Source organism: Siniperca chuatsi, linkage group LG13, assembly GCF_020085105.1.
Source record: "Siniperca chuatsi isolate FFG_IHB_CAS linkage group LG13, ASM2008510v1, whole genome shotgun sequence".
Classification (NCBI taxonomy): Eukaryota; Metazoa; Chordata; class Actinopteri; order Centrarchiformes; family Sinipercidae; genus Siniperca; species Siniperca chuatsi.
In genome coordinates, this window is record NC_058054.1 from 21,838,947 (window position 1) to 21,854,005 (window position 15,059).

General features: G+C 39.6%; 1 protein-coding gene across 3 annotated transcripts; it reads left to right on the plus strand.

The window, feature by feature from the left end:
• The first annotated feature begins 471 nt into the window (after positions 1–471).
• On the plus strand, positions 472–14,634 carry dis3l2 (DIS3 like 3'-5' exoribonuclease 2). 3 transcript variants are annotated; one of them, XM_044218724.1, is made up of 22 exons: positions 472–627; positions 1,215–1,999; positions 2,131–2,261; positions 2,611–2,664; positions 2,883–2,909; positions 5,125–5,226; positions 5,360–5,543; positions 5,774–5,838; positions 6,414–6,643; positions 6,729–6,902; positions 7,205–7,284; positions 7,412–7,524; positions 7,774–7,881; positions 8,098–8,331; positions 9,259–9,338; positions 9,555–9,738; positions 10,126–10,212; positions 10,538–10,685; positions 10,980–11,110; positions 11,583–11,687; positions 12,042–12,146; positions 12,482–14,634. In XM_044218724.1, exons 2-22 carry the CDS (start codon positions 1,240–1,242, stop codon positions 12,581–12,583), a joined length of 3,204 nt encoding a protein of 1,067 aa, XP_044074659.1. In that variant the 5' UTR covers positions 472–627; positions 1,215–1,239; the 3' UTR covers positions 12,584–14,634. The 3 variants fall into 3 exon arrangements, with proteins under 3 accessions (XP_044074659.1, XP_044074661.1, XP_044074660.1); XM_044218725.1 differs by lacking the exon at positions 472–627 and adding an exon at positions 689–1,086; XM_044218726.1 differs by lacking the exon at positions 2,883–2,909.
• The last annotated feature ends 425 nt before the right edge of the window (positions 14,635–15,059 follow it).

The following is a 15,059-nucleotide window of genomic DNA, read 5'->3' on the forward strand; positions in this document are numbered from 1 at the left end:
TCATTCTCATTATGCAGGATAAGTTGTTTGAACAAAACTGACACACACAGCAATGTGTTGCTGTATAATCAAATACATGAAATATTTAGTCTTTGCTGCCCTCTAGAGGTTGCTTGTGTTCCTCTTACGTTTCCAGCCAGGCCCATCCAGTGGTCCTACAGACAAATCATGGAGCTCCTCAGTGAATACTGGAGTGATGACAGCACCCATAGTAATTTACTTGGATAATGACTCATTTGGGTGTAATGTTTCACACAAAAAGCTATGAGCCCACAGAGTCACTCAGAAATTCAGTGTCAATGGGACATATCCACAAAGTAGCGCCTGATTAATTCAGGGCTTGATAAGTGTAATGTCCAAAATCTATGTAGTAACAGGATTGCCCCTTCACGTTTCCTTCCAACGTTCCTGGGAACAAATTTATATATATATATATATATATATATATATCCACAGAATTATTTTAAACAAATCTTGACTTCTGTGCATTCGGCTAATTCCGATATTTCCGACAACACTCAAAGGTTGCATGAATGTTACCATTCATGACGATAGAGGAAGTGAATGTATCAGCTAGCATTGCTCTGAACGACAGCTAAGTTACATAACTTACACGTAGTGAATAAGGTAACGTTAATGTTTAACAATCTTTCCTCCCATGTTTGAGTCGTTTATCGTGGTCAGGGTCGCGGTCTGTCTGACATACAAGTAGTTAGTTAACGTTAAACCGACACCTGCCGTTTGAAGTAACGTTCGATGCTAGTCAGGCACTGCTAATAACTGTTAGCTAACGTTAGTTAACTGTTAATGTTAGCTGCTAGGTAGGATATGTTTTAAAAGGCATTCTTAGCTTATCGAGACGTTAAAACCGAAGATAGTGGGATGATACAGTGTTTTCTCGTATAAACATCATCCCAAAGAATGTAACTGTAGCTAACATTAACTTGGCTAACTAACGTTAACAGTCATGTCTACGTTTGTTATTATTACTTAGCTCACTAGGTTGCATGATGTAAAATGAGTGGATTACTCAGCAATTAGTCAGCTACTGAAGAGTTGCTTTCATTTTCTTCAAATTAACTTTAGGTAATGATCTCCTGTTTTTGAATTATAAGCATTGCTGCTTAATTAAAGCTACCTTACCTAAAAGTTACGTTTATTGACTCAAGCTTGAATGGCAGCACTTACAGTGTACATGCTTTTTGCCGTTTCAGAGACAGCGTCTTTACGGATTGCCATATGGATTCTCCTCGGCAATCTAAGAAGGCTAACCTGAATCGAGAGCCAAAGCGCAGCCAGAATCAGTCAAGCACTCCTCCTCAGAAAGATGCCTATGCCAGGCTTCTCAGCCAGCACTGCAGCAGCAAGTTCAGTCTGTATCTAGAACAATATGCAAAGGACACGTTGCTTCAAAGGGAAGGAAATGGGCCAAGCACACTGCCCAAAGCCGTGAGTGACAAGCTGAACATACCACAGCGAAAAAGGGACCAAGTGCCCAATGATTTCTCTGATTCGAGTGACTTCTCCCCCTCTTCCATGAAAGGTAAAGGAGAGGAGAGTTCACTGTCTTTGTATATGGAGAAACTAAGCACCCGCAGTGCTCAGCAGGACTGTGAAAGGAAGCAGAGTGTATCTGACAGGCAGCGACGGGGGCAGAGAAGGGACACCACCACCAGCCAGGATGGAGACATCGAGTCTGGCGAGGAACTCTGCTCTTTAAAACCCAGTGACTCAAAGAAACACCAGAAGCCACAGCAGCAGAAGAAAAACAAGGACTCTAAAGAAACCGACTCATTTGTTCGACGTCCCCAGTCCCCAAAGAAAGCCAGTACAAGTGGACAGGAGCAAGAGAAGATGACGAAGTCAAAGAAAAGAAACCTGCCAAATCACCCAGAAGAGGAGAAAAGCCAAGAAGGGACATTCAAATCTGGGTTAGACACTCAGATGTCAAGGCCCAAGTCTCCTCATGGTAAAGACAAAAAACTGCTGCAGTCCAGAGGTAAATTGTAGGTTAGTTTTTGAGATGTTGATTCTCAGCAGGTGTACACAAATTGTATTTGCTATGATAAAGTAGTGTCATACATTTGATCATTTATGATGGATTAAATCAGTGAGGTAAATCATTTACAGCTTCAAGTGCCAATTCTCCTGCTGACAAGACTAAGAACAAAGGAGGCAGAGGATCAAAGAAACAAGTGTTTGAATCCTACATGACATCCGAGGAGGTTTCCCATGGCCTTAAAAGAGGAGAACTCATTCAGGTACAAACCCAGAGTTACTGTTTCTGAGACTGTATTAAAATCTATATCGAGTCCATATTGAGTATGGATGAAATTACTCAAGGTGGTCAAACTATTTCGGTATACAAGTTTTAGAAATATTTGATTACATAATTCTAAAAATCTGTAACTTGTTCCTTCTGTCAACAGACAAAAACCCTATCTAAATACCACATACTTGTCATGCCACTTAGTTCAAGGTCAAGTTCCTAAGCCAGACCGTGAACTAAGTGGCACCTAAACACCTGGTATATTAACATTTGTAATTATTACAGCAGCGAATCTCACAGTATACTGGTGAGTTAATTTCTACATTTTTCTTTCTCTACAGGGACAGTTAAGAATCAACCCAAAGAAATACCATGAAGCTTTCATCCCATCTCCTGTAAGTTCAGCCCAGAACGAATTTGACACATTCTGTTTTCTGCCTCAAGAACTTGTTTAATGGGTTTTATAAAAGCACCTTATAGCTGTTGTATGTCTACAGTATACTGTATAATAAATGTAACTCAGCATGTGATTTCATTGTATCGGCTAGTACATTTACATCTGTCTTGAATGCATTCTATTTGACAATGTATTCTATTTGACTCCTCCATCCAGGCAACTTCTCCAATTCTGAAGTGTACAGTATGTTCCCGCATTTTTAATAACCAGTCTGCTCTAAAGTTCTCATCTATCTTCTCTGATTTATATAATAGCCCAGTTCAACCTTCTAATATTAATGATCTGGTTAATGATTTTAATAACCTGTGTTCCTTGGCAATATCACAACCATGTGAGTAGCAGCCACCAAATCTTCCCAGTGGATAAATGATACTATCTGTAGGCAAGACTGCAGAAGGGCTGAGCACAGATGGAAAAAGACAAAACTTAACGTTCACTTTCTACACATGAAAGAGCTTCTGACTTTTCTCAATCAGAAAATTAAGGATGCAAGAACAGCTTACTTCTCAGAATTAATTACTACTAATAAACACAATCGCCGAGCTCTGTTTAGCACGATCAATCAGCGTGTACAACCTGTTCTTCCCGCTGCTATCTCTGCCACCTCAACTGAAGATTGTGAATTTATAATTTTTTGTCAACAAAATCAACAGCATCAGATCCAACATTGTGCCCTCGTTCTCCTCTTCTGATCTAGCTAGTAATGTTCCAAATTGACTAACCCAATTTGCCCCCATTACCATGCACAACCTCATAGAAACAATGTCTCATCTGCACCTGTCCTCCTGCCAACTGATATTTTACCCTCCAAATTCTTTAAAGATGTTGTGGAAGAAAGATTTTGTTGAAGAAAACTTTACTCCGGTTCCAATTAGAAGACAAGAATCTTTACTTAAGCTTCAGAAGAATACAGATGGTTATGATTAGCATTTCACTGTGCAGTGGAAAGAGAGTTCACAGCAGTCATGAAATCTCTTCTGAAGATCGACATTCAGAGCAAGGTTTTATACCATTACAAGGGTAGACTAACACAATAGGTTGTGGGCTGGGCTAATCAAGAGGTCTGAGTGACAACAAAAGGTGAATAGAGCTCAGGAAATCCCAGACAGGCTATTTAACAGTACAATCTGATTCAGTCTGCCGGTGGCCCATTTGGCTAATCCCCTCATCACATATGACTTTGTAATATCTCTGTCTGTGTTAGGGGGTGTTTGGTAAATTTAATTTACATCCAAATTCAAGAAAGCTTCTCAAATACTTCCTTCTTCCTGGATGAGTAGCTCAAAGAGTTTACACATAATGATCTGTATAGCAGTGGCCATCTGTCTCAAGACCTCGATGATAAATAAGTGAATGAAAGGTTACTTCCACAAGGTCCTACTTGTCATTGGCCCTGCTGTACTCACTATTATAATCCTGTCCTTCACCTCCGGTTGTGTCCCCGATCAACTTAAGACAGCTTGTGTCTATCCGCTTTTTAAAAAAACCTGGCCTCGATAAGTCAGTTCTGAACAATTTTAGACCCATTTCAAAATGACCTTTCATTTCTGTACTGGAAAAACTTGTCGCTGAGCAGATCCTTCAAGTTGTTGAAGGGAATAATATGTTTGATAAATTTCAATCTGGCTTTCGCCAAAAACAGTACTGAAACTGCTTTGTTAAGAGTCACCAATGACAACCTTATGCAGGCCGATAGGGGGGAACAATCCATCTTTGTTTTACTCGATGTAAGCGCTGCCTTTGATACCACTGATCATTCCATCCTCATCAATCGACTAAATAGATGCGTTGGTATCTCAGGGAAAGCCCTAGAATGATTTGTGCTTTTTGGTCTTTATGGGTAACTATGTGTCTTCATCCACTCTGCTGTTATATGGGGTGCCTCAGTTCAGGATTGGTTTTAAGATTCTTTTAATCACTTATAAGGTACTACATGGCTTAGCTCCTGCCTACATTTCCGAGCTACTTACACCATCAAGTGGCCACTTAGGTCATCCAACCAAAACCTGTTGGCTGTACCACGTGGCAAACGTAAAACCAAAGGCGACTGCTCTTTTGCTGTCCTAGCAGCCAGACTTTGAAACAATCTCCCTCCTCCCATTAGATCAGCTGAGTCTGTTGACTGTTTCAGACAACATTTAAAAACCCACTTCTTCATGTTGGCTTTTCTATAATTCCAAGGGTGTGCTCTGGGTGGTCTCTGTGCGGTGCGTTTGTATGTACTTTTTAATGTTTTTCTCTTGTTTGTGCTTTGCGCTTTTGTGCTTGATGTTGATGTAAAGCACTTTGTAACCTGTGTTTTTAAAAAAGGTGCTATATAAATAAAGTTTTACTTGCTTACTTTACATCAAAAGTTAAAGACTGGCAGGAGATAAGCAATCTCTTTTTATGTTCGCAGGATGACGCACGGGATATATTTCTAGATGGGATTGTAGCTCGCAACAGAGCACTGAATGGAGACATAGTGGTGGTGCAAATCCTCCCTCGGGAGCAGTGGAAGGTAGACTACACTTACCTATCTATGTACAGTACGCATTTATAACAAGCTCCATTTTAGCTATTTTTCCACAGGACAGCAAAAACACACCAGTAGTGACTGTATTAGCAGATGATGAATGTACGTGTCTGTCTAGGTTGTGAGGTCAGATACTGACTGTGAGGGCGCCAGTGAGTCAGAGACCCAGAGAGATAACATGGTGCAAACAGCGAAGAAGAAGGCACAGCGCACCCCCAGGCCCGATGTCACTGCGGAAGACCAGTGTAGCGACCAGGATGAACTCATCAGCAGAGTTCAGAGTAGCACCCTCACTGACACAGGTACTGTGAGGGAGTTGTGATTATAGCAGCTATTGCAAATCACAATTGGAACTGTGCTATCAAATTATAACAATTCAGAGGGTATTTGGTAATGGTTAGTAAACTCTGTTTGAATGTTGATTTACTGGTCTGAAGAGAGTATCGGTGTACAGAAGCAAAAACAAATAAAACAATAGTACAGTAGTTCAGCAAATACATCTTAATTTGTCCTTTTCATCTGATGGAAATAGGGGAAGCTCTGGAGGACCCCTCAACCCCACGATCCAATGGGGAAATACTCCAAAAGACTGCTAAAGTGAGCTTCCCGCCTATCTGTTGTGCTATATTTCTTGAACCCCTTTCTTTTTGTCTAAGCATTCCCCAGATAAAAATAACCACTCTAATACAGGTTTTTTTTCCCTCTGCTCAACATGAAGCAACAGCAGGGGCGTGACAAAACGGTTCTATATGACTTGTATGGGCTGGATGTTTAATATCCATCTGAACGCCACTGAAGGCCTAACCATTCACTTAACAAAGTTCCTAATCCACTGACAGAAAAGTCAAACAATTTCTCTAAATGCAGATTTATTCCCAATCTTTATTAAAACCTTTATGAGTTTTGCTAAGTTGCCACAGCAACTTAACAATTTATCTGGCTACTTCACAATAAAATCTACACATTTCTTGTCACTGAAAGGCTTTTACTATGAAAAGAAACTGCAAGAAATACTGTTTGCATTAACAATATTGTAAGCTCACCAAACTTGTTTTTCAGCAGTAATTTGTCACTTGTTCTCTTGTGCTCATGATATTTAATTAAAAAAAATAAACACTTAGGCCTTAGATTTCAAAGTCATCACTATATTTCCCTTATTGTTTGTCTGCCAGGTGGTGTACATTGTTGAAAAGAAACACTCAAGAGCTGCGACAGGCTTCCTGAAATTCCTACCCGATAAGCCTTTTGCCATGTTCTCCCCTGTGGACCACCGGGTGCCACGGATTAACGTTCTCCTTGCTGACTGTCCCGAAGACTTTACTTCCCGCCCAGGCGACTACACCAACACCTTGTTCATATGTCGAATCACCAACTGGGCAGCCGACAGCAACTTTGCAGAAGGGTGAGTTTTATATTTGAAGCTTGAGGCAGGGAAGCGTTTCAACAGTATAATAACCAACCTGACTCTCTCCTAATGTTTCCTCCAGTCGACTTGCTAAGACACTGGGTCAAGCTGGAGAAATCGAGCCAGAGACAGAGGGCATCCTGACAGAGTATGACGTTGATTTTTCGGAGTTCTCAGATGAGGTGTTAGACTGCCTACCCAAAAACCTGCCCTGGACCATCCCCCCTGAGGAGATGAGAAAGAGGAGAGATCTGAGGTAGGACTGTGAAGCCCATACATGCTTATGTAGTTCTACATTCTTTTCTGTTGTGTTTTTTTTTTATAAACATGTTCTTTGAATGGGAACATACTACATGAGCCAGAACCAGCTTTGCACAAAAGGAGAGATGTGAACTCTAAAGGCCCAGACTACTAACACATGACTGTTTATTTTGCTGACAATTGGGCTGCTGATAATTTCAAGCTGTGTCATCCAATGGCAGCAAGCAAGTGTACTGTAAGTCTTAATTAAGGTCATGTATTTATATGATTCACAAAGCACTATTTTATCATGTGTAGGAAGGAGTGTATCTTCACAATCGACCCTGCTACCGCCAGAGACCTAGACGATGCTCTGTCCTGTAAACAACTCCCTGATGGTAAACTACTTTAACTGTTGAGCTCAGTGATGATGATGACGATGATGAACTCTGATTGTAGATACTGTTTTTACTGGGCGATGGGAATTTTTTTTTTTTTTTTTCATAGACTGTCTTTGTAACACAGGTAACTTTGAGGTGGGAGTCCACATTGCTGACGTGAGTTATTTTGTGGGGGAGGACAACGCTCTGGATGCCATTGCCAGCCAAAGAGCAACTAGTGTGTACATGGTTCAAAAGGTGAGTGCCTCTTGACACTTGAATTTATTTAATTATTTTTTTAAATAATTAACTACTTCACATGGTATCATACTTGAAACTACTAGTTGATTTGACCAGATTTTGTTGCATTATATGGCTTTTTGGAGTCCGCTCTCATGTGTCTCTGCAACACGACTTGACTGTTGATTTCTGAGTTGTAGCTTAATAAACATGCCCTTCGTTTTTTCTTCCGCACTCATTGTGTTCGTGTGTTTTGTCACTGTCCAGGTGATCCCCATGTTGCCCAGGCTGCTGTGCGAGGAGCTGTGCAGTCTGAATCCGCTCATCGACAGACTCACTTTCTCTGTCATTTGGAAAATCACACCGGAGGGGAAGGTATGACCATTTCAAATTCATGGACCTCTTAGAGCTGCACTTAAACAATAAAATGTGAAGTTCACAGGTAAAGAGGAGTAAAGGGTCTGATGGCTGATTGATTAAGCTGAAATTGTCTCTAGATGCTTTTGGTGGTAGTAGTAATGGCATTTGCTGGGGGTATTTTCTGTTTTCTGATTCATCTCATTGGTTCCACTTCACCTGCCTACCCCTCAGATCCTGAGTGAGTGGTTTGGCCGCTCAGTCATCCGCTCCTGCATAAAGTTGAGTTACGATCATGCTCAGAGCATGATTGAGGCCCCTGAAAAGATGTTCTCTGCTGAGGAGCTGCCACCCGCGGACCCTGAGCACCCCATTGATGAGATCCACCAGGCTGTACTCAACCTGCACACCATTGCCAAGAACCTCCGGGCTCAACGCTTCTCAGGAGGAGCCCTCAGACTAGACCAGGTTAGTCCACGTTGCCCTGTGTTTGCCTATTTTGTGCTATCTGTCAAATTGTCTTTTCTAAAACATGTACAATATAGCATGACAGAAGTGTCTGAGAGAGGGTATCATGTGCCAAAACACATTTAAGGTTTCAGAACAAGTTTATTAAGTGTGGGAAATTAATTTTATAATTTGTAGATCTTAAAAGTTTAGAAAATATTTACAGTACTTGAAATATGGTAAAATGCTACATCTCATTTCAGTCCAAATTTAGTTTGAGCTGCTACAAACTAGAGCAGAGGGGATAAATACAAACAAAATGTGACTGGAAGAATAACACATTTTATTAGACACTAATAAAATGTATTGAATGTTACTTGAATTATTAGTAATCAAGTAAACTGTCTAGACTTAGGTTTAATCACGTAATTAATTGTAATTCTCTTTGTCAGTGTAAGTTATTGCAGAGATGCAACACAGGCTACGATGGATTTGTAATTAATATTTAGTTCATGTTTAGTTTCGTAGTCTGTTTATTTTTCTGCTTTTGGTAGGGTTTCCTTTTATAGTTAAGAAATAGGGCATGGTGGCCGAGTGGTTACAGCGCATGTCACATGACAACGTTTCCTGTCTGCCTCTTCACTTTCAAAACTGTCCAATGAAGGCGAAAACTGCCCAAAAAAATAATCTGAAATAGCGCGTGATAAATGCTGTGCAGCTGCTGATCATGGTTTCTCTACTCATTTCCCCTTTATTTCAAAATAATAGTTCATCAAAGGTAATTTAAGTGTTAGCTGGAAGAGATTTAATAAGATTATTTGAGCTGGCTAACAGGATATGACCCAGCAATATTTAAGAGATACATAGAAACAACACCCAGATTATTCCGTTTACCAGCATTCTGACATTTTCTGTACATGCCTTGTGTTTTTTTTTTTTTTGTTTCAGTTGAAACTGTCTTTCACCCTGGACAAAGAGACCATGATGCCTCAAGGCTGCTATGTTTACCAGTACAGAGACAGTAACAAGTGAGTAACAAACCCTCAGATACATGTCTGTCTCCGTATCCCTTCTGTTTCTCTTCCAAAATGAACATTTATTTGACGTGACACACGTATTACTTCTGGCGAATTATATTTCTGAATCAGTCTGGAGTGCTGGGAATTTCCGTCGTACTTTGTTCCCGTTACTTATTTCCCTCCTCTGGCCATATAACTATCATCCATAATAACTGTGTTCTCTAGGTTGGTAGAGGAGTTCATGTTACTGGCTAACATTGCCACAGCCCACCACATCCACCGCAAATTCCCTGAGCTGGCCCTGCTCAGACGCCACCCTCCACCGAAGGCCAAAATGGTGGACGAGCTGCAGGAGCTTTGTGACCAGTTAGGAATCGACATTGATCTGTCCTCTGCGGGAGCGTTGCATGTCAGTACTCATTCTCTTTCTAATATCTCAGAAACAACTAGAAAATATGTTTTGTCCTGAATCGGCATAGTACAAGGCACAAGGTTTAGATTTTCATTTGACATGATTACATTTCTTGTCCATGTGATGTCCTAATGTTTGCTAGCTGTTTTACATGATCACACAAGGAAATGGTGGAAATGTGGCTCTGATAACAAGTAGTTTGCACTTGCTGTAAAATAATTTTATTGTGTTGTGTATATAGGTATTTTCCTCTCCCAGGGATATTACTTATGCTCAATAAGTGATTGACAAAGCTTTTGAGTCATCTGACTTACTGAAAATGATGTTAAAAGAATAACTAAGTATTAATGCTAAAAATCTCTCTTCTGCTTTTCCAACCTGCAGAAGAGTCTCAATACAACTCTTGGTGATGATGAGTATTCCACTGCCAGAAAAGAAGTCCTCACCCACATGTGCTCCAGACCCATGCAGGTTAGAGCTCAGTAAGAAGGGCTGAAGGGCGACTTCTGTTTTTTCTCTTTGAACTTTTTATCCATTTATCAAGCTTGTGTGGAATACATTTGTTTTTGTAAACTGAAGAATGACACTTTCTTCAAAATGAGGAAACTGAGGCGCCCACTGTCATGTAATAGTTGTTACCATGAAAGAAAAACATATCAAGTAATAAGTCATCTAAACATATTGCAGAAACATTTTGGTTTGTGAGATTAAAACTGAATATATACCATTTTAACATGAAACCTTTCCAGGAATATTTCTGTAAATTTCTTTAATCTGGGTTATCGGTGTTTCCCAGATGGCGTTGTACTTCTGTACAGGTGTACTTAAGCAGGAGCAGTTTTTTAAGCACTACGCCCTCAACGTTCCTCTCTACACTCACTTCACGTCACCCATCAGACGCTACGCTGACATCATTGTCCACCGGCTGCTGGCTTCTTCACTGAGTGCGTACCTTCTCTGCAGAAGTCTCCCTTAGTCACACAAAAACAAATACACACATTTAAACAAACAACAGAATGTGGTGGTTTCAGACAGTGCTGCAGTTGTATTGCAGGACATGTCTGGTTGATAATGTAGAAGAGAAATGCAGAAAAGAACAAAGCAGCCTCACATCTCACATTGAGTTGTCTAGTTAATTGAGCGGTCTGCTCCTACTGTGTGAGTCTGTCTGTTTAATATGTGTGGTATGTTTTTTTTGTTTTTGTTTTTGTGTGTGTCCATTGAATGTCTGCATGCAGATTGTGGGCCTAATTTGGGGCTGTCAACAGAAGAAGTCCAAAAACAGGCATCTCACTGTAACGACAAGAAGACTGTGTCCAAGAGAGTCCAGGAGCTCAGCTCTGAGCTCTTCTTTGGAGTGTTTGTAAAGGTGCGTAGCCAAATCGCAGCACACTGTCAACAAGAAAAACAGACATTCGACTGCTGCACGTTTATTTTTCTCCTCTTTGTTACAGTGGCCACGATTTTAACAAAATGTTAGCTTTTACATCGAATACTTGACCAACCATGACATAAATTGTTTATGAAATGTGGTTTTACAAACACTTATTACCTTGTTAGATGTTTTATCTCAAAAAGAAAAAATAAGTATATGGGAATATTTTATATTTTGTCATTTGAGCTCCTGATTTCAATAATTTGGGTTATATTGTCACTATGGCTCTCACCCTGGGTGAGCATTGAGTTGGAGCTTATAGTCTCCACCTCAAAAGTGCTCAGCAATTCAACTAAATGCCTAAAATGTTAAATAAGCCAAGGTTTAAACCAGTTCCTTAATGTCAAGTCAAAACCATATTGTCGGTATTTAGGAGTCTTTTTTTTTTTTGGTCTGTGCTCTACAGGACTGTGGCCCTCTGGACTCTGAGGCCATGGTGATGGGGGTGCTGGATCAGTCCTTTGATGTGCTGGTTCTCCGCTACGGAGTGCAGAAACGCATCTACTGCAAGGTCAGCTCCAATGCACTCCATTTACAGGGAACAGTTTCAGTCTTAATATATACATTTGTGCATACATTTGTAGAATAGTTATTTTAGTTAGTGTTTTTAAGATATTGCATTTTATGTTCTTAAAAACTCTTTAGTCGTAATTTGCTGTTTTTATTATGCAAATGACAGAATTAGAGGTATTCTCTGACTGTGTAGATGGCTTTCAGTTCAGCTTTGTCATTCACCTTACACAAACACACTTATTATTTAGCCAAAAAAATAATAATTCAGGAGTGAGAAATGAGACCAGAGAGCGGTGTTGTCATCGTCCCAGTGGTAGGTCAAGTGTTTGAAACCATTTGTTTCCACCTTCAGTCTGTTGCAGGCCTGGACTCGTTCCACCCTCGTAAGGTGGGGAAGAAATCAGAGCTGACTCTGGTCTGGACACCAGAGGACCCAGAGAAACCTCCAGTAGAGCAGGTGAGAACCACAGACACTGAAAATGCTTTTTGTTATGGTATGACCTGCCAATAGGAAAATTAAAATATTCTTTAAAATAAATAGATATGGACAAATGAATTTTAGGTTTCATGGTTTCATAGTTCTTCACTGGGTGATCATATTTTTGAAGGAACTTCAAAACGAGTGTTCCCAAAAAAATAACAGCATAAAGATAAAAAAAAAACCAGGAGAAAACAACATTACTAACTTGGAGCTGGAGCAGCTGCCTGGGGTTAGGATGGTTAGAAAGTGTCTTTGAGCAAGTTGACAGACAGTAAATTGTAATAATGCTCATTTCTTGTTTCCACTTACAGGTAATTTCAATCTTCACGTTAGTGGAGGTGCAGCTCAAAGCGGACAGTGCACCCCTGAAATACAGTGCTTTGCTCAAGAGGCCTGAGGACAGTGGATCATAAACACTTAAATGTGCCGTAGAGCGCACAAACACTTGTATGGAAATTTGAAATTGTACATTTTCTTTTGCTGATTGGTAGAAATGACATGTAGTTTAGAAGCAGTATTACTGTGGTAAACAGGGAAATCACTGATCAGGTCAGAGTCAGATTTCAATTGAAATTCCCACCAAGTTTCAGTCTTAACTTGAAGACCCATTCCAGTGTTATTTTTTCACGTTAGCCCACTTACTGCAAATATAACACACGTACATGACTGCTGCCCATTTTCCAAGGTATATTATTGTGTTTCATATTTTTGAATATGCTGTCGAAGGCACTTCAGCTTTTCTTTGGTTTCCATTCGTTTCTGTAATATATGGAAGTCAACATTTGCAGACATGCAACATGTACCCATCACATGAACCCATCACATGTATAAGGCATAAAAGCCAAGTTTACTTTCATTCTTCAGAAATTAATAGAAATAATGGCCATCTTGGAATTAGAAAAAAAGTTCAAAATGCTTTGGAAAATGGTTGTCTGTATGACATGTATGATTTATGGTAAGTGGTTTAACATGTAAACACTGATATATCCATTTAAGCCTCAATGACCTCACTAATGGACAGACATCGCTGTTTTTACGTAATTCAGTATGGATTTCATATTGAATTGTGACCCAGGTCTGACTGAAAGAACCAATGCAGCAATGAGTTTTATTTTGCTGTTGATTTATTGACCTAATGAGGACCGTTTTTTGATGTGATATAACTGTTGAGAGCTGAATTTGAACTATTTTCGGTTTAATATCAATGACTCGTTTCCTGATTCTACATTGAGGAGAGACCCATATTTGTGTTTGCAAAGCAATAAGGTTTGCCACACTACTGAAGTTTACTTATTTTAGCTTTCTTTGACCCAAACTGTTCAAATGTAGCAGTAATAACAAGGTAAAACCTTTGACTACATCAGGTTCACAGAACAGGTATATTAACATATAGAATGACATAATAACCGCTACCACATGCCATCCATGACGTTTTATATTGCCGTATGTATTTATAGTTTTTTATGCAGGAAGACTTTTCAGATTCTTTTGGGCTGTGAATGAACGGGCTGAAGGGCTTCTTCAGGTCCTTCATATCACAGGACTTTTCATTTGATTTCCATTCTTAAAACATATTGTTCTAGTCTAAACTGAGGTACATTGTATTGATTGTGCCAGACAGGCCGAAGCTTAATAATTTATCAACTCATTGTTATTGTTATTAATACAAAACATGGGAATGACTTGAATGTGAATTATTATGTTGGCTCATGTCCTTTGGAGTGCCATCTGTTGTTTGTGTGGGGGTTTTTTATGCTCAGACTTGATTTGTGCAGCACAAATACTCTATGGACTTGGTTAATATCAACTGTGAATTTCAGCCTTAATTTAATCGAGTGAAGATAAAACTAAATTTCAGTGCAGCTGCACATTTTAAAATGGTTGTGGGCCTCTGCTTTTTTGCTTTAACTGAGTCAATGTGCCTCTCTTTAGTTGTCACTCATTCAGATTTTAGTTGAACAGTGCCATGTAGTGTCATACAAATGAGCTGCTACGTCTGTGCAATTTTTTTGTTTTTATTTCTGGATTTCAAATCTTAGTTTGACAAATAGTTTTAGCCGCGTGTCAGATTTGTGAAAGACCACTAGCTAATGTTTTTAAGCTATTTTGTTTTACATGGACCGACCGAGTTTAGCAAGTTAAGTGTAAAACAACTGTACTGAAAGTAGAGTGTGTGTGTTTCTGTGGGTAGGGTTGAAAAATTAATTTCTCGCATTTGAAAACCCGAGAATACAGTCAAGTCAGAAGAAAATTCAAAGTACAATTTCTGTGTGTCTTTTGCAAAGTTATATTGTGACATGTAACTTTGCTTCTGGTCTGTATTCAAAGTACTCTGCTAAACCACCATACTGAGCAATAGATAGTTGTCTTTGTGACTGTGCAAACCAATTTCCCCACGGGGAGAAATAAAAGTATCTGTCTAGGTAAATAAATACATACATGAAATCCACTGGGGGGAAAATGACTCAAACTGTGTATGTTTTTTTTTTTTCTTCTGAATACGAGTTTAAACTAGTTTAAATACTATTTTTTTTTGCTGGCGATAGTAACTAAAGATGTGGAGGGAAACAAATTCTACTCAAACACGAATTGGTGAATGATCCTACTGCCAGTGTCACCTGGTGACCCCTAATGTACTACACCGGCACCACCCTCCTCCGTTTAGTTTATATTGCAAATAAACACAGATAATCTCTGTTCCCTATTACCAGGGAGTGTCTGTAAATAATCCACCATAAACCCACTGCACGAACATATAGAGGATAGTCAGGTGAGTTACGTCACAGTTGATGACCCTGCCTTTATAAAATACAGGTACGAATATGAATATTAATACCTTTCTTGATATTGTACATGTACAACAAGATCCAGTGTGCCGTACCAAGCTAC